This window comes from Acipenser ruthenus, chromosome 7, assembly GCF_902713425.1.
Source record: "Acipenser ruthenus chromosome 7, fAciRut3.2 maternal haplotype, whole genome shotgun sequence".
Taxonomy (NCBI): domain Eukaryota; kingdom Metazoa; phylum Chordata; class Actinopteri; order Acipenseriformes; family Acipenseridae; genus Acipenser; species Acipenser ruthenus.
In genome coordinates this window covers 2225903-2246126 of record NC_081195.1, presented here as the reverse complement: position 1 = coordinate 2246126, position 20224 = coordinate 2225903, and the positions used below count along the sequence as shown (strand labels likewise).

At 38.3% G+C, this 20224-nt stretch overlaps 1 protein-coding gene across 2 annotated transcripts; it reads left to right on the top strand.

Annotated features, from left to right (window-relative positions):
* Positions 1–4392: 4392 nt before the first annotated feature.
* Positions 4393–19690, top strand: mxi1 (max interactor 1, dimerization protein). 2 transcript variants are annotated; one of them, XM_034026992.3, is made up of 6 exons: positions 4393–4760; positions 7916–8018; positions 10167–10196; positions 18232–18346; positions 19009–19180; positions 19505–19690. In XM_034026992.3, exons 1-6 carry the CDS (start codon positions 4529–4531, stop codon positions 19666–19668), a joined length of 816 nt encoding a protein of 271 aa, XP_033882883.1. In that variant the 5' UTR covers positions 4393–4528; the 3' UTR covers positions 19669–19690. The 2 variants fall into 2 exon arrangements, with proteins under 2 accessions (XP_033882883.1, XP_033882884.1); XM_034026993.3 differs by lacking the exon at positions 4393–4760 and adding an exon at positions 7139–7525.
* Positions 19691–20224: the final 534 nt, after the last annotated feature.

Below are 20224 nucleotides of genomic sequence, written 5' to 3'. Positions count from 1 at the left end.
CAGCTGTACACATAGCAATCTGAGAGAGCTCTGACACATCTGTACACATAGCAATCTGATAGAGCTCTGACACAGCTGTACACATAGCAATCTGATAGAGCTCTGACACAGCTGTACACATAGCAATCTGAGAGAGCTCTGACACAGCTGTACACATAGCAATCTGATAGAGCTCTGACACAGCTGTACACATAGCAATCTGAGAGCTCTGACACAGCTGTACACATAGCAATCTGAGAGAGCTCTGACACATCTGTACACATAGCAATCTGAGAGAGCTCTGACACAGCTGTACACATAGCAATCTGAGAGAGCTCTGACACAGCTGTACACATAGCAATCTGAGAGAGCTCTGACACAGCTGTACACATGTCCTGTCAGCTGCAGCCTGCACTGTGTATTCAGAGACAGGGCTCTTTCTCTTCAATACTGTTTGTATTACTGCTTTCTCACATTCACTTGAGACGAACGCTTGCTTACAACAGCTGTGCAGTGTGTGTTTTACAGTCAAATGTAAACAGACAGGCAGACAGTTTTTAAAATGCACTCACCTGCACACACGCACATACATCTTTTGATTTGAATTAAATTGGTCTTCATTTGATCTACACAACGCAACAGGGTCAGATGTTCTGTACACATGTGAAATGTTTCTATATGTTCAACATACCTTTGTCAAGGGAAAGTGTGTGTGAAAACAAACAGTGGGGGTACTTCTAGGCTTTTGATGCCATGGTAACTACACTCATTTATTTATATTTTTATATATATTTGATGTATTTATTTATTTTTTACTTTACATAAGTCACATGTAAACTGAAAAAATGTAAAGACATCAGTGGTCCAGTTTATGACCACCAATTAACAATTTGATGTGGTTTTTTTTCTCCCTTAAATTGCATTCGGCCTACAGAAAGGCTTTGACGTGTGTGATTTTCAAACACACACACACATGTTTCTCCTGAGAAATTAGCCCTGTATTTAAATATTACTGGTTTCTGCTTTACATGTGGTCTCTTCACAAAGCCAAACAAGAGATCCATGAGATTGTTTAACACTGTGACTTGTAGGCAAACACAGACTGCAGTTTCTATTCTCATTCTACAAGGACCACCGTGGTGAACACTTGGGTTTGGAATGGTGATAGAAAGGTTGAAGAACACTATTCAGTGGTGTTTAAACTGGAAAAGATGACACTCGGTCTCCAATGCAACTGGCTGGTATTATAGCAAGAAAGACCCCCATCCTCTTAGAAATGAAATAAATAAATACTAGATCCATTCCAACGTTTCAGTGCAAACCCTGTGAATCAACTTTGGAAAGCACTTGATAAACAGAACCCATTGGCTCAGGTTTTTGCTCCAGTACCCAACCACTTGTTTGTGTAAGAAAGTTAAGTCTATTCCTGAGTTTTTCTTACACTGAGAAATGAGAACAAACTAAAAAGAGGAAACAGTGATTTATATGTATGCAAACCTAAAGACATTGTGACCCTAAAACTAATTATAGGTGGTTGATGTTTGGTTTTATGGTGCTAATTGTTCTTCTTGACATGTGAACTGTTATATTTTCACAAGATAAAAGGAGAACACAAATATATAACAGGAGAGGGAACCAAGGCCCATAAACAGCATGGTGTAACCCTTTCATGCATGAACTGTTTTTAAAAAATAGCTGAAAAAAAGTAGTTTTGGACATTTGTTTATATGGGGGATAAAATGTCATCCTCATATAAGCCTATCATACATTTGCATCTTCCATATGCCCCCATATAAAAACCAGAAGAGGGTTTTAACCATCTCCATGTGAGGTTGCCATGCATGAAAGGGTTAATTACAAGTCAAAGGTCAGCATTGTTCAGCTCACTGCATTGCCGGGTCGTAACGAATCACTTTGGCAGATTTTTTTGGTGTCTCTAATTTCATTTAGGGTTTCAATAACTATATGTGCAAAATAAAGCTGACATTTAATACAATGTAATCAGACGTTAGCTGAGAAAAACATGTATTTAGGCAGGACACCCTGGTCATTGTTAAAATAATATGATAACCCATCCATCAGGCTCTGAAGGGTGTCAGAGTAACAGCACCAGGAAGAGAAGTCTGTTTATTCACAGTGTGTGTGTGTGTGTGTAGAGGTGTCATAGGGTACTAAAAACCGACACCCCCCAAAACACAACCCACAAAGATGCCAATGCTGGTTGTAATGAGGGCTATGTGTGTGTCGTCACACAACTAAACTGAAGGTTCAGAACAGGCAACTGAAAATACATCAGATTTCTTTCAGTGTCGTCTGGAACTCAATGTGAAGCTGGAGGCAAAGAGGTTCTATTCATTTCTGAAAGAGTGACCCACCCAGCCTGTCACAGTTCCAGAGGAGGATATCCCTCAGCCCTGCTGGAATGGTTAACATCGCCTCACCTGCAGAGGCTTTGTTGTTATGACAATAAACTATTGTTCAATATGCCCTGGTTCCTACAGCAGTCTTGAATGTCAGCCAAGAGCATGGATCAAAACCGGAGAAGATCTGAAGAGCCTTTACGTCCTCTAGCTTCTTTCTTCTGTTTCATCAGGGTTGGTTTTTTCTGTAAATGTCTCAATGATCCTCCTGTGTAATGAACTTCCAAAGCTTTCTGTGAACTGTACATCACACACCAAAGTCTGGTTCATTTGCCTTTGATGTGGCGGAGACTGGAAGTGAACTGCACTATTCGCTCGACACGTGAATGGGTAAAAAAAAAAACCTGTTGGGAATGCCAAGAGATCTTTAAAAGGTGCCCCTGTAGATCAGTGTGCTGTTCTGTTAAGTCTGTTTGGTTCTCTGTTCATAGTCTGTGTTGGTGTCTCCTCCAAATGTAGTACTTCATTTTATCAGGTCTGGATCCCTTGGCCCAATTCCCATACTAATCCATGAGACAAGATTGCACAACCCTCCATATTGTAAAAAGAGACATAGGCATTTTAACACTGTAGGTATGGATAAAAATATGATGTTAGCTTTAAAACAGTTGCTCCCCAGAGCTTTGCTGTGGATGCATGCTCAGGGTTCAGACTGCATTGCAAAGGTTAATCTTTCTGTCCACCACATTTCTAGATAGAATAATGCAAATCTCTACAGCTGTAGAGGGTGGGGTGAGTTTGTGGTTTATTCTGTTTGTTTAACAACATGCTACAGGCATTAAAAACAAAGGGTACAAGTTCATGAAAATGACTTCCCAGCAGCAACCAGCTCCCATGTACACTACTCAATAAATACCCTGTCTATAGACAGTGTTATGATATACTGCAGTGTGGAGTAGTGGTTAGGGCTCTGGACTCTTGACTGGAGGGTCATGGGTTCAATCCCAGGTGGGGGACACTGCTGCTGTACCCTTGAGCAAGGTACTTTACCTAGATTGCTCCAGTAAAAACCCAACTGTATAAATGGGTAATTGTATGTAAAAGTAATGTAATTGTATGTAAAAAATAATGTGATATTTTGTAACAATTGTAAGTCTCCCTGGATAAGGACGTCTGCTAAGAAATAATAATACTGTAGGATAGAAATGCTAAGCAAAAACAACAAGCAATTCAATGCATTATAAACAATACACACTGTAAGCACAGTTTCTTCCAAAAACTCATTTCTTGTTTTTACTACTGGAAAGGGCAAGTTTTTTTTTTTTTTCTTCTTTTTTCGGATGAGGGGACAGCTGGACAGCAGCAGAATACAGATGAAGCTGAAAAACCAGTTCCATTAATGTACCCCAGCTCGGGCTGCACCTAGTCACTGGAGAGAGGAGACAGGTCTCCTAACACCTGTCTTCCACGGGTATTTGAAGCCTAGTCTACAGGTAGTTTATAGTAAATGGCAGTCAGTATTTATGACCTTTAATATTGTGCGTAAGGGAATTGCTAAAAAATGAATCTAAACGATGGGCTTTGAGAATACTGCAACTTTACTACATGCATGTAATCTCCAAATAACCTAATACAATACAATCTATAGAAAAAAAGTATTTCACAAATTATTATATATATATATATATATATATATATATATATATATATATATATATATATATATATATATATATATATATATATATATATATTAAGCCTATGGATTAGTTCATTTTGAAAGTTCGCTTTTCAATGTGTGTTTATTGCAGTTCGGGTTCTTGTGTTGCTAAGGCAGCCTTGTAGAATCAGTGAGTCAAGCGTCTGCTGATTTGATACATTTCTTTATTGTTTGTAGAGACAGGCAGCGCTGCGCGCCCACTCTTGGTACTGGATCTAATGCTTGTTAATCAGATCGGAGCGGTAAATGACATTCGGAGGCGCCAATGCCCGTTCTATCCATTGACTCAAACAGGGAGGGGTTGGTTTTAACCCACAGGCATTAGGACCATGTGGATGCCCTCAGATCCTTCGCTCATTCATTCACTGACTTCACACAAAAAAAGCACCAGACGAGGACAGAACAGCAGTAGACCAAAGATTTACTTTCACAATTCCTTATTTATTTGTTTGTTTAAAAAAGAAAAAGCATGGTTAGACGTGAAAGGCGAAGGACGGAGCAACAAACTGACGATGTTTTCTCGGGGTCGGACACTTCAATGGATCAGCAAGATTTGACCGAAGACGTGTCTTGCTGTCCTTTAAATAGCATCGTACGCAGCGATGACTCTGCTTTGGACCAGATAGACACTTTCTTAAGAAATGTGCAAGTTCTGCTGAAGGCAGCCAATTACATAGAAAGGAATGAGAAGCCAAGTGGAAGTAAGTATTGAATATTACTACTGTTTAAATAAAGCGAATAAAGAAACAGAGAAAGGTACATACCTCCAACTTCACACAGACAACAAAGGAATTAGTTGGAAACTTAACTGCTGAATTCGTCTACGTCCAGTCAAGAGACATATTCTTATTTTAAGCATGTATATGTTGTTTAACGATATTATGTAAAACCTAGAAACGGCAGGGAACAGTTTATTTAACATGTAAGATTTTAGGCTAATGATTTTGTTTTGATGTTCGTATGCATGCTGTCAGAATAAATTAGCAAATTGACTTTAAGTAAGAGTGTGTGATTCAACATACCATGTGTGAAAATAACGTTTGTTTTATATTCATTAATTAAAATCAATGCACATAGTACCTTTGACAGCGGAGGGCACGCTAATGAATGCTATAAGTGCAGTAATCTCAATACCCTCTTTATACACTACTGTGCAACTTTAATTAGTTGTTTTTAATTAATTGTGGTTTGTTTGTGCACATTTTGGTTTCAAAATTAACTTAAAAACAGATAATAAAATCAGTAACTTATGTAAATCTAACCGTAATAATTAATGCCTAGCATACGTGAACATTTGGATTAATTAAAATGTACGTGTATTTCTTTCTGAATCAGTGGAGAAAAACATAGCTGAATTGTTTCACACACACACACACACACACATATATATATATATATATATATATATATATATATATATATATATATATATATATATATATATATATATATATTGGACAATTTTAAGTGAAGAGATCCCTCAGTCAAGCAGAAGCGTCGTTAATGTGGAGATGGTATTGGTACTGCAATCGTGACCTACTGTTGTAAACTCAGGTCTCGATTTCACTCACAGCAGTGCATATTTGTAATGTTCACAAGTATCATCATCATCATCATCATCATCATCATCATCATCATCATCATCATCATAATGTAATAAAACAGTCTGTAAATCACATGCCATGCATACGATCTACTCCTTAATGTTTAGTATACATATTAGGAGGAAGCGACAGCGCCGTGCTAATACAGCATGTAATTGTGTTTCTTTATTGACAGTGCTCAGTGTTTTCATGCAGCGTTATTTTAGGCCTAAACAAAATCCCTTGCTATATTATTATCCTAAAACTGGACTGCATTTTTTTAAATAGCCTAGATAAATAAAGCAGACGTGTTTTATGCAAGTATCATATTTTACATGACAAACTAGTGTTTTATTCAATTTTACAATTTCGTTTTTATCAGACGTAACATCCAGGTTTGATTTATAATAACCTAACTAAATTAATACCACTCTGCACCATACACAGTTGTTACTAAGCAACAACAGGCCTCCCTTCCTGGTCCCAGCAGGAGTCTCACATGCTTTCCACATGGAAACAAACCCGTCTATGCTGATTGGTCAAAGTAGGGTCACGGGACCTGCTTTTACCAAGGCTCTTCTCCAATCATTCTCGTCTTATACTTTGACGTTATTTGTTGCTGGGCCGGGCTTTTACAGACTGGAGCAACGTGAGGTTCCTGGAAACTACAGGGCAATGGTCGTCATGCCTTTCTTAAAGGAAACCGTAGCGCAGAACACTGGCGTGCAGGTTTAGGGACATGCTGAGTGTCAGACCCGCAGTGTGTGTGCGTGTGTGTGTGTGTTTTGGGTGACAGGTCTGTTTTGCAGGCGCTACACTGTAATATTATTATGATTATTATTATTATTGTTATTATTGTTATTATTACTACTGTAACCCATATATATATATATATATATATATATATATATATATATATATATATATATATATATATATATATATATATATATTCAATATAATATGTACATAGCTGTGTCAGGTTAAGGGTTATGTTAAAACTGTATCTGTTCTTTACTGGTGCAATATGTTGCACAGTGTTGAGCATTTTTGACACAGTATCTGTGGGGTTGTTTTTTTTTCTATTCATATAAGTTTATCAGGGGACAAAGTAGTTTGAATGATCGATGTGGGTACTGTTGTCAGATGTTTTCTTTAGTGACACGGGAAAATGCTGTATCGAGTATTTCCGTCCAGTCTTTATCTATCGACACATAAGCATCCTGAGAAGAGTATACAATCATACCAATCCTGCTGGCTTTAGACGTTTCCCAATAACGAATTCGCAAATATGTTCTGTGCCACATATATTGTTAGAGGGATAAACAAAAATATATGTACAGTACATTTAAAAACGTGCGTGCGTTTAAGACTGCAAATGCACAAAGACTGTCTCTTTAAAAGAGTGGGTAAAAGAACGTCAAGTCCCAGAGAACATTGCGGGCGAGCTTGAGACGAGTCTCCGCCCCTCAGCTGGAAAGCCTGGTAAACAAGCCGGGGGAGGAGCAGAGACTGGCAGCAGGGATTAGAGGCTGTGGGCTTTTTATAACATTTATATACATTTTATAGCATTTCTAATGATCTTTTATTTAGTATTTTTGTAGGACTTTTGCAAGCCTAAACATCTCTCCTTTTAATCCTCTTTCTTTTTAAAACACTGAAGCAATATTATACTTATACTTGACAGCAGAAAACTATTTTAAAAAAAGACCGATTTACTAAGCAATATCAAAGGCAATTGATGTTGTATTTATTGTTAGCAGTAAGGATCGCAGTTATTCTCGTTTTAATATTTGGGAAATAAGTAAGAATGACAGCAGTGCAGTTTATTAATATCCAGAGGTTGCTGGAAGCTGCTGAATATTTAGAAAGGAGGGAGAGAGGTACGTAACGAAAGCAAAAAAAAAATAAAAAATAAAAATCACATTTTATTTAAAAACTAGTGACATTTATTTTTCTAATACTTTTGTATAAATTGTCTATTTAAACTATGCTTTGAAATTCGCATTTGAAATGTCAGTTATATAATCGATAGGTGTAATAATCTTTTTAGATACCGATATTCAGGCGCTAAGGTGAATATTTCTTAATATGTATTATATAGATTACGGTACAAATGACTGAAGAGCTAATTTACATCGTATAGCTCTAACAAGCTATCAGAAACGCCATGTTAGTTTGTTTTTGTGATATTCTGTTAATAACTATCCAACAGTCTTTATTTTGTAAGCTAATTTATAAGCTTTTTTTTAATTAATTTATTTTTCCTCCAGAATGCGAACACGGATATGCATCAACATGTCCTTCTAGTCAGAACTCAAACTATCAAAGACAACGAAAATTCAGGAATAAAAAATCTAGCAGCAATGACAACAGGTAAGCAAACATCATCATATAATGTAGTGTTTATGTATTTCTTTATGTATTTTCGTGTTTATTTATTTAGAATTGTTATTCTGGTGTTAGGTACAGGAACCATTGTCGAAATATCGTGGTAAATAGGAAAAATTTGTTTTCATGTGTTATTGCCCTCACATTAGACTCGTTTTTGGTAAATAATAATCCGGGTACACTATTTCCACATACACACGTTTATTACGAAAGGGATCACGACAGTGTTAAACCAGTTGTCATGTGTTATGTGGTTTATTGATACAGTAATGCTTTCGTGAAGTATGTTGGTTTCAGTTTTTATATTCCGCTGTTCAACGGATTATGTTTCAGTTTGCTTTGGGGGAGGGGAAACCTGTCTCGAGCCTGAGCTCTCATCAGCTGATTGTCAAACCGCCTGCAGCAACATTATGAGTGCTTATGTGTTTCTACAACTTAATGCATCGTAACATTAGCCCTAAGCAAAGCCGTTAATGTTGTGACTGGTCGATAATGAAAGTACGTTAAATGCTATATTTAATGGTATACTTTTATTTTGAAATGTCCTTATTGGCAACTACTATAAACATTCGAAGACAGGTTTCAGTTTTGTTTCTCATTCTTTGTATTTTATTAGCCTGGTTATTATTATTATTATTATTATTATTATTATTATTAGTGTACAAATAAATATAAGGATTAAGTACTAGAAACAGAGCAATACTAACAATAAATAAAGAGCATTTTTCTAAATTGCACCTCATACTAGTTCCTGTTATATTTCGTGGCTCAGTGAGTCTCCATTTCTGTTCAAAGTGATTGTTCCTGTCATCTGATAGTACATTGAATGATGATACTCCAAGTGCATAACTTGGAAAAAATCATGAATTTTTTTTCTTTCTTTTTTTTATCAAAATGTTCACATTCGGCTGTTATAAATCATATGGACTGCATAAGCTTGAGATGTTATAGACAATGCCCAAGTAAAAGCAAAATCAGGCATTATTTATAATTTGGTGGTGACTGTGTTGTTGTGACACTGATGGTACCTCTGTAAATGAATAATCCTTCCTTTCCCTCGGTTCTCCGATCGTTAACATGTCCAGCGCCCTCAGTCAATTTCCTAACAAGAGGCCAGTCTAAACAGTGACTAATTCGGTTAGGATAATCCTTCCTTTCCCTCGGTTCTCCAATCGTTAACATGTCCAGCGCCCTCAGTCAATTTCCTAACAAGAGGCCAGTCTAAACAGTGACTAATTCGGTTAGGATAATCCTTCCTTTCCCTCGGTTCTCCGATCGTTAACATGTCCAGCACCCTCAGTCAATTTCCTAACAAGAGGCCATTCTAAACAGTGACTAATTCGGTTAGTAAACGGGTGATATGTGAGGTTGTAAACCCTGTGAGGGAACCACTGCACCTTAACCTGTCGTGTCATTTTAGAGTACAAAAATTTTCAAATTACTGTATGTAATTGTGTCATTTTAGAGCTAACAAGCACATGGGATCTGGATTTTAAAATTACTTTCTCAGAAAGGTTCAAATTGGTTTACCCCCCAGGAGTGCTTGTTGTCTTTCAGAATGTTGCTATACAAAGGAGCTGTTGGTGGACCAGCTGATTCACTTTATATTATTAACACTACACTGGCTTGAGCAGACTTAAACAAGGCTTTTCTGTACAGTAAATCTAGGAGTGGTGCAGAGCCTGCTGCCTCATATAGGTCAGAGGGTTTAAAAGCAGTAAAATGTGATGAGGTGGCTTCTTTAAAGGGGCAGCACAATGCAGCTTTATTTGTTTAAATGAACAAATCATATGGAAGAAATAAATTATATTACTGTAAGCAGCTAGAAAAACACATTGTTGAAATGTCTAAGTATCTAAAATAGCACACTGTGTAAAGAAGCAACGTTTAATGTACAGAGGCTGTGCTCTGCTTTACACTGAAATACATTTACATTGATTGTTTATCAGTGTCAATAACAACACTGAAAAGCATTGATGCAGCGTCAGACTGTAGTTATCATGTGGACTTTCTGGTGCTCTCCAATATTAGAGATCAGTAAGACAGAGCCACATCCTGAGCTTATTGTATAAGACTGCTCTTGCACTTTTCCAATACCTAGATATCTCTAATACCTATTTATTTTTCATGCAGGTCTACACACAACGAATTAGAAAAGAACAGGTGAGTGGTTTATATCTAAAAAAAACAAAAAAAAAACTAACTATGTGTTCTTAGGATCCTTGGTGACATTAATAAAGCTGGGCAAGGGTATCAATTTAGCAACAGGATATGTAAAGAAAAAAAACAGTTTATTGGTTTGTTTGTATCTGTTGTACTTATTAAGCAGCAACAAGCTATTAGAACTGAAAGTAAAATGTGACCTAGATATAGAGCTAATCTGTATGCCATTGCCTTTTTCCCTTGACTCATTAACCTGTGATTGGGTCAGGCCATCGTTACTTAGGTTTCATGTTCCAAGGGTATCAGTGCCAGCTGGAAGTGAAACTAAGTCAGCTTAGTTTTAAGCATGTGGTCTTATTTTCACTCCAGTGTCTTGTTTTTTTTATTGTACCTTTTAATGCCCTGACAAAGGGGATTATTTCAAATAAATCTACTGTAGGAGAATAGAATAAAATTTAACTTGCATTTGTTTTTTTTTGTTTTTTTAGTTGGGACAATAATTGTAGTCATTGATGGAATATGTTTTCAGTTGTACTGCAGGTTGTGATAGACTTTCACAATGGAGAAAACATCTTGAGTGTCCCCTTATTAAAACAAAAAGGAACAGTTTACTTCAGAGACAATATTTCTGACTGTATAGATCTGCTGCAATTAGAACAGACTTATCAGGCTATCTCTCTCCATATTTCCTTAAACATGCTTGTGTCAGGGATGGCTGGGTGGTGATGTCACAGACCAGGAAGTAAACAGATATAGTACTGCGGGTGAAGCGCTGGGCTCGTGTTTATTAAATAAATCAAACAAACAGAAACACACAAAACAAACGGCACAATGGCCAAAGCAAATATACAAATATAAACAAATATCATGCTGGTCTGTCCCCAGCACGAGTAGCAATTGTTTACCTTGATAGCGCATGCTGCCTCTCTCTCTCGCTCTCTCTCTCTCTCTCTCTATCTCTCTCTCTCTCTCTCTCTCTCTCTCTCTCTCTCTCTCTCTCTCTCTCTCTCTCTCTCCTCTTAACCCTCTCCACCTTATGAGGCTGATGTGCTTTTATGTACATTGCCATCTCCAAATTAGTAATCACTTAATCAATTTGGAGATGGCCACATTCTGCACGAGGTTAGATGGATGCTGCCGAACAATAATAAAGCACAAAACAGTACATTTAAATAATAATACAAATAAATATAGGGGCGGCATACCCCGTCACAATGCTTATCAAGCAGTGTTTAATATGCATTCAATATCCATTACTTAAGTCACATTCTCAATACAGAACTCCTTGCAAAACAGCAAGCTCTGCAGTAACTGATAGTTGCAGGTACTGTATTGCAAAGCTCAGTTTGAAGTCAGAAGTGTTTTATAATTCGCTGTACACCAGAGTGTTGCATTCTATTGAGTTTAAAGCATTCAGCGCTATAATACATCTCTTATGTTTAAAGCATCCTTTTATGCAAGCGTGGCATGTTGCTAATCCTACTGATGTGCCATCTATTTTTTATTTTTTTTTAATTATTATTAATATCTGTATACTCTTCCAAATTATTAAGGCTGGGAAGAGATAAGCTGGTATGTATGGATTTTTGCCTGTTTCCCTGAAAGGTAACAGTCCAGTTATAAATGCAGCAGTCATGTGATTTGTAATGGTTTGCCACTTGATCACCAAATAAATAGTCTAGCATCTGTGAGTAGAGGTAAAGCATCTAGTCCATTCAACAAACAAGGATACTGTATTACCTAATCCCACTGCACAACTCCAAAACATGTGCTGTGAAGCGTTGGCATGCTCCTGTGCCTATCGACACCTGCATCTTGGGTCACTACAGCAGTCGTGTTTGAAAGGATGGCGCACACTTCAAAAGACATCAGTACATTGTTCTGCACGGTAGAATGGGAGATGAAAGATATGTTGTTCTTGTTTTGGTCTTACTGCATTCCTGTTAATGATCTGATAACACATCTTCAACAGAGTATTTTACTTTTTTTTTATTAGGGTTGTACATGAAAAATTGACTGTGCCAGCAATTCACTAGAGTCATTATCTCAGATCGTATATGTTTGGAAAGACTGAGGGGATTGTATTTATTCTCTCTAAAGGGCAAATTCAGGTCAGTGAATCCATAAAGCAGTTCATCAAACTGTGTCCTACTCTGGCACAATTCCTGTTTTTATCAATATGCAGGCAGGTCATGCACATTGCAAATCATTCTCTTGTCACCACCCTTTTTTCTTGTGTTTTTCTTTTTTTTTTTAAAGCAACAAAGACTTTTATGGACAATACGTACACATAATTTGATCCAAAAGTCAGAATAGTCATATTCCTGTTAGTTTCTCTCGGTGTAACCTTTACTGTGGGATATCAGAAGATACTTGCAGCAGTCTTACTTTAAAAAAGTGTAGATGTCAAAATTATAATTACACTGGCATCAGTTTAGAAGCAATCAGGTGTAAACCTATCAGCAACCATTTCCTGTAGAGATAATATCTAAATCTCAATCTCTGCTGCAGGAAGAGTGGACTGTCATTCAGTACGCGCCTTTTCCTTTAGCCATCAGTCTCCACGCTCCCTAATCTTGAGGTACTTCCTGGAACGACCAGACCAGGGCAAAAAAAAAAAAAAAGAATAAATTGGTATGGAAGGGAAAGGCCATGGGACAGGAATGGGGGATAAAACCTTGAAATGTATTTTTGTTTACGACTGTAAGTACCCCCGGATAAGGGTGTCTGCTAAGAAATAAATAATAATAATAATAATAATAATAATAATAATAATAATAATAATAATAATAATAATAATAATAATAATAATAAAACCGTCTCTGTTGGGGACACACTGGATATCTTTTATTGGACTTGCAAAGCTTTCAGCACATGTGTATAGGCTTTTCCTCTAATCAGCAGGAGAATGATTCTGCATGCCCACACAGTGACACACTTGAAGTATAATCTTACAAAGAAAAACAGTTTTGCTTTACTAAGAAGAACATAATTTCCTTTAGGATTATAAACCATAACTCTAAAATGTAGGCTGATTTTAAAAAAAAGAAGTACTTTATTATTTTTGTGGATTTCCCTCGAAGGAGATTTCTCTTAACTTTATTATTATTATTATGATTATATTGTGGTCATAGAAGCTGTGTAAGAGCTGGCCCAGACGCACACAGTAGAATGAACTCTGAGCAGAGCATTCAGCACTGTAGTTTATGAGGCTTGTGAAAGTAGAAGAGCAGGATGCAGAGTTGAGCACAGCCTGTTCCTAGAGGATATTCAGGCACTGTGACCAGTTACATGAAACTGGAACTATTTGTTCTGTACAACGTGACGCCTTGTAAGCTTTTCTTGGCTCTGAAAATGTGCTTATTTGGCCTGATCTTTGGTTGGTAAAATGCATGTCAGAGCACGTTTCTCCAGAGCTGACCACAGCTTATCCAGTCTGAGTAGCTAGCATGAGAATTGGAGATTGGAGAGGGTGAGGTTCTGTATTGGGGGTCATTATTTTAGAGCTGATAACTGAGAAAAAAATGTAAGTGAATAAACTGAAATTCACAAAGGCACACACAGCTATATATAGGCTATGCATGCTCATACACACACAGATATTGAGATAAACAAATAGAGCTATTCTTTAAGAAAAAGCCTCGCACCACCTACTGAAAAAAAAAGTCTCTCTGTCAACTGGTATTTGCAAACTATTTACTGTCCTTGCGTATTACTGTGCTTAGAAACAGTGCTGCGTAGGGGAGGAAAATGAGTTTGCATTGTGTTTTGTTCTTTGTGAGCACAAACTGCTATTTTTTTCTGTGATTTGCAGAATAGACCAGTGTTGACCAGCTTTAGAGTGCTGTTACTTATTAGTTTTTACATTTATTTCCCATCAGTTTTTAAAAGCAGATACCTTTCTGTTTAGAAAATTGTAGTTTTATTGACAAGCACTTTGAACATTCATGGTCTTTTTCAAAGAGGTACTGTTCCCATTGTGGGAAACTCCTGAGCAATACCCCTAATCCTTTGTGCATTGCCACGGGAAGCCTGATTGTGGCCTTTGTTCTTGTAAAGGGTTAAGCGAGTGAAAGCTTGGGGTCTGCACTCCAGTAGATTAAAGCCGCTGCACGTGTCGGCTAATCCATGTGTTAGTGACGGGGCTCAGTGGGTTGTGCTGCCACACAGCTGTCAATGCTTCGGCACAGTCTGCATTGAAAACCGCCTTTCTAGTTCCATTTGTAGTCACTGACGCACATCACTGGCAATGCACTTTCCTTGCAGAGGGTTTAGTAAAAAGCATGGTATTGATGCAAAATGTGTCACTCTTGGCCTGGGGAAACTACACCATAGAACTTATTGTTTGGACTGAGCTAAAGAGCCATTGTTATAAAGCAGTCTCAGTTATACACATTACAGTACATATTGGACTAGGATGTTAAACCTTAAATGACATTTTTAAACACTTAATGCTAAACAATAGCACCCTTAAAAAAGGGTCTTTTTACTGTAATTCACATCTAGCTTGTATTTGCTAATGGCCCATGCAAAGTTCCACTTGGGCAAATGCATATTATAGAAGTAAGGGAGAATATTGTATTGTATTCCACATCGGGTGTAGAGGTATTAATCTGTTTAGTCTGTGGTTTCTGGGGAACTATGAGCTAATCATGTGACCACCTAACCACAGGGCTGTATCATGTGGGAGCGATGGGGCTTCAGCACAAAAATCACACAAGGAACTTCAGTCTGCCGAGAAACAGACAAAAACAACACTCCAATTGTTCTTCTAATGCCTGAATTACAGGCCTCTACAAATACTGCACAAAAGAATCATTATGCATGGACTCATATATATACACGGGGAACACCTGTTGAGTACTGTACAGTGGAAACTGCACTGAAAATATTTAATTTAGCTAGTTATCATGCAGTTATTATTATTGGAGGGGGCAACAGTTGTTTTGAATCCTGGCAATTTAAAATGTCTTTAGGGGGTAAAAATGTATCCGGTGAAGAGAATTTGCACATGTTCTGAAACACTGTCACATCCAGCACAGTTAAATCTTTTGACAAAATAAAGACACGCATCCTAGAATTTGTGTGTGGTTGTGGGTAGCTTAATCTTCAGAAAGGTTTTCTGTCTTTAATCGCATTTTGTTTAATCTGCTGTTTTAAAAAACTTTGAAGAAAGTGATACCTTTTCTATGGGAAGTGCTGATACGAGTTTCCAAAGTGCACACTAAGCCTAATTACTAGTGTCTCGCATGCCTACATGTTTATGCGCAACAAACAGATTTATTGCAGGACGCTCTAATTATTGTGTCCTGATCTTTAACCTTAACAGAAACAGTTGGAGACACTTCAGTGTGATGGAAACATCTTGTTGGATGTATCAGCACTGCTGACTAGTCTACAGACATGCATGTAGTGTAAGCAGTAATCCTGGTAGTTTTAGAATAATTGAACAGATACGTTGTGCAGCGCTTATCATTTTATCAGATGCTGGTCCTGAAACACGTCTGCTTTAAGTATTGACCTGAGCCAAGCCGTAGTCAACACAACCCTCAGGGATCACATACAGGGTTGAAGTAGAAGTTTCTTTGCACTTCTAGTTTGATATTTAAGCAAAGCACATGTTGCCAGTTTAACTAGCGTATTCCTGTTTATTTGCAGTTGTCGGACAGTGTGATTGTAATGTTAAAGTTAAACTTGATTTCCAGTGAGAAATGGCGCAGCTATAGGAGAGCTATCTGGAATGGTTTGCAATGGGCACAGAGAGTGCTTGGCTGAGGTCTCTGCACTGCTGAGTTGCTGTGTCCACAGGGTAGCATGTGACCGGAGAGCTCTGAGCCAGGGGACTGTGGAACCACAATACCCAAGCACAACAGCAGGAGCAACCTTGTGGGACCTGCCAGGGAAAAGCAAGAGGAAGCCCTTTCTGTTGGGGAGGTTGTGTTTATACTGCAGAGTGCAGGAAATGTCTTTTCTTTTAATAAATAAAACAAGATTGTACTAGGGATTTCATTGTGCCAGAAACTAACAATAGCAGAGGCCAATCTGGGATTCAGTAAATACTGTAATATTGTAAAACAGCTAAATCGAAGAGCCCCTGTGACTAAAAGTTGGTCAGAGTTGCTAGCAGGCAAGAAGCAGTAGCCTATACTAGGTAAAAAACAAACATTTAGGCTAATTACTTTAATCAGTGTAAATACTCAAGCCAGAATACAAAACAAAAATGGTATGCTGGTTTAGTAAAATAAAATAAACATTAACAACACACTTAACCACAACACACATGTTTACTCCTAGGATATTTCATATTGCATTACAGGGCTTCTCTATATTTTATTCTTCTGCTGATTGTGGTCTTTCTCACTCTTCCACTCTGGAAAAGAGCTTCATTTCATGGGATGTAAGCACATACTGTAGTATGCTTGTGCTCCACTATGGGTGCTGACCCTCAAATACAATGTTATCTGCTTTCTTGCAGCTAAAACTGCTTTCCAGACAAAGGGCATAGGGAACATGCCAGCTATTTGTTATGTAACTGCTACAGTATGAGCAGATACACACACCTACATACAGTGAAGCCCCCCTTCCTTGTTCTTTTTGGCTCCACAGAGAATAACAGCTCGCAGTTCTCTATATGTGATGTTTTAGAGCCTTTAAGAAGTGTGTAGCTGTCTGTACACAGAGAGTTCCCATGTGGTACCTTATAACACATGGGTTGTGTTGAGTTTGAAATAGTAAATGTTGTTTTACTCCCTGAACTCATCAATCGCTGTAGTTTGTATACCGGTAGCTTCATTTCAATTCCCTCTTGCCTGTAAGCATTCAGGATTTCACTGTTTCCTTGGTTACTCCCTTTAACTGTCTTGGGTCTCTACGGTGACTGGGGGTTTGGGTAATTGTGTTTGATATGTGCTATACTGTAAGTAGAATTGATGAATGAAGCCTACAGAGCTTGCATGAATCAGGCAGGATTAATCAATACATACACTGCACCGTTGATCTGTGTGACTCTCCCACTCACCCACTCACAAAAGGCTCACTTGTAACTTGCTTTAAAAGCAGTTCATAAAACTTGATTGGGCCTTGTAATAATGCCCTGCCATCATTCATCACACAACTTGGGGGTTATTTAATGCTAATCTCCTCTGTATATTATGCAACTGTTGATGAAGCACAATATTATTGTTTCTTTATACAAATAAAATCACATTTAAACAAGGGTACAGCGTGAACCTTTTTCCTCGGCTCTGAAGGAGTAAAGGGTTGGAGGGTCTCTTGTTGTAGTATAGTTAGGAACAGATATAAGCTTCAATCAGTGTTCTGTTCCAGGGTACAGGTGCCAAAACATGAATAACCGTTTAAGCATTTAACTCTCTGTGCACTTTCCCCTTGACAGGAACGCTAACGATGTTGAATAACCAGGCTGTGTGTGCATGCGTGTGTGAGAGAAAGGAGTGAGCCTGGCTTTGAAACGCAGTCTGCAGTGATCGGTCAACACTAGCAAGTGTGGGCTTGTAGAAAGCTACAGCCTGATCAGGGTTCAGATAAGGGAGAGGCAGGCGACTAACTAACAATATGATTTGATTGAATTGTTTGCGACTGTACCAGGGAACCACACGTTTAGATTTGGATCTCCTTTGCAAGGATGGTCGTGTTAGACAATCATCAGCAAGCATTTCTTTTCATTTTCAAGTTTTGTGTTTGTTCGTGCACATTGATCTACTACAGTAAATAAGGGCTGATTTTAGGTAGTGGCAAGGACATGTTCATATGAAAGGCATGATTGGTTAAACCCTAAACAGATAGCTTTAGCTTTAAATTATTTAGCTGTATCATAGTTAAACACTGTCATCATATATTCATATCTTCGTACAGATTAGTGTCAGTTTTCAAATGATTGTGAATAATATTTAAGGGATTACTTTTGTTCTTGTTTCCAGTCTGTTATTCTTGCGCGTCTCTATGTAAACCTGATCAGAGACGCATAGAAACACTGCCTGCGTATGCTTAGATTCATGATTTCTATTTCACCTTGTAGACGAGCACACCTCCGACTGTGTTTGGAGCGACTTAAGGCACTTATACCACTGGGACCAGACTGCAACAGGCACACAACACTGGGGTTACTCAACAAAGCCAAAGCACATATTAAGGTATGAACTTGTTATAATAACCTTAAAGATAACACATGTAAGCATAGAATGAGGAAATTCCCGACCTTATCAGCACAACTCATGATGAGGATCAACCCAGCTATATGTTTGTGGCTAAAGGAACATACTGACACAGCATGCATCATGAAGAGGTAGTTACTGTATTTGCCAGTACCATACCTGTTTCAGTTTCATTTCAGTAGGTTCACTTGGCTTCTGTGAAGCTGGTGTAACCGGCTCTGAACAAACCCATGACTAAATCAATAAAAGGTTATTTATACTGTAACTGAAACTGAATTCCTTGTGTCTTTATGTAGCAAAAATAGAATAATGATATACCCACATACTGTAAAACAGGAAATATCTGTGGCAACTTTGCATATGTCTCACTACGGATATATTTACATCAACACCTGTAAACTACACATATACTACATAAACTGAACTAAGTAATTATGCACATTTTGCAGCATGTGTATTTTGTGGATTTGTAATAAAAGTGAAAAAACATTTATTTGCAGCAAACTTTTCATGTTTTACTATACTTCTATAAGAGAAAACAAAAGGGTCCAGCTATTTACAGGACAAGAGAAATTCTTACGCGCCTGTCCTTTTGCAGAGCCGCTGAGATGTCGGTTAGCTGAGTATTGCTTCTCTTGCAGAAACTTGAAGAGACTGAGCGTAGGAGTGAGTACCAGCTGGAGACCCTGCAGCGGAAGCAGCGGTACTTACAGAGACAGCTGGAGCAGCTCCGGGGGATCCAGGACGGGGAGCGGATACACGTGGACAGCCTGGGCTCTACCCTGTGCTCTGACCACTCCGATTCAGATCGAGGTACGCTCCTGACCGCTAACGCTTACTGAGGTCACACTGGCACATAACATTCATTCTATAGTGTTTCTGTACTGTGCTCCAACCTGATTTCACCATTTATTCATTCACCAATAGACTGTGTTGACAGCAATGTTTGTGGTACAATTCAACAGTTGTTAATTGTTAATTCCCTACCGTGGTTACCAACAGTAATTCACTTGTATATGTATTATGTATCATTGAGCTGTGAAAATCAGTAACAGAAACAGGCTGATTCTGTTTTGTTACATGGGTTTGGTCCTGACAGTGTTTTTTTTTTTCCTGTGTCCCTGTGTGTTTGTGTAGAAGAGATTGAGGTGGACGTAGAAAGCACAGAGTTCTCCCATGGAGAAATGGACAGTGTGAGCACAACCAGTACCAGCGACCTCGATGACCACAGCAGCCTGCAGAGCATGGCCAGTGATGAGGGCTACTCCAGCTGCAGCATTAAGCTTGCCTTCTCCACCTAGATGCCTGGAGCAGTGGGGGTGGGGGTGGGGTGGGAGGGAGAGGCATTCACAGCACAGGGTTCTACGCACATCAGTACCCATGGGGTTGAGAACTTGAGTCTGCTTCATGCATGACAGTTAGTAAAAGGGAAGGATGTAGGTTCTCAATTTTCAACCTAAATCCTTCTGCAAAATGCAGATTAACATGTTTACAGATACCCAACTCATTTAAAAACCTTTCCTGATGGGTTTATACAGTAGATTCTGTTCCATCGCATTCCAACACCAAGTTAACTGCATTAAATGAAATATGAACATGTATGTGATATTTAATTTGAGATATTTCCATTGTCTCTGTATATGCTTAGGAAGCGAGGTCTGTTTCTGCCCCAAGGGTTCTGGGTTGGTGCTCTGTGATACTTAAGCTCTTCTGGAAACAGGATAAAATGGACATTAATAATTGGGATTACTACTCAACTTGCCATATCATCATTTTCACGTGTGAACATTGTTAATGCACAGCAGTGCACCCCACCTTGTGTGCAATCATCACAGCTTGGAGACTTTGAAATTGGTG

What these genes read in the sequence shown, in the direction of transcription:
- mxi1 (XM_034026992.3), top strand. Translation starts at nt 4,529, where the DNA reads ATGGTTAGACGTGAAAGGCGAAGGACGGAGCAACAAACTGACGATGTT. An exon ending in TCTAGCAGCAATGACAACAG is followed by an intron (nt 8,019 to 10,166) that starts GTAAGCAAACAT and finishes TTTTTCATGCAG; the next exon opens with GTCTACACACAACGAATTAG. An exon ending in AAGCCAAAGCACATATTAAG is followed by an intron (nt 18,347 to 19,008) that starts GTATGAACTTGT and finishes CTTCTCTTGCAG; the next exon opens with AAACTTGAAGAGACTGAGCG.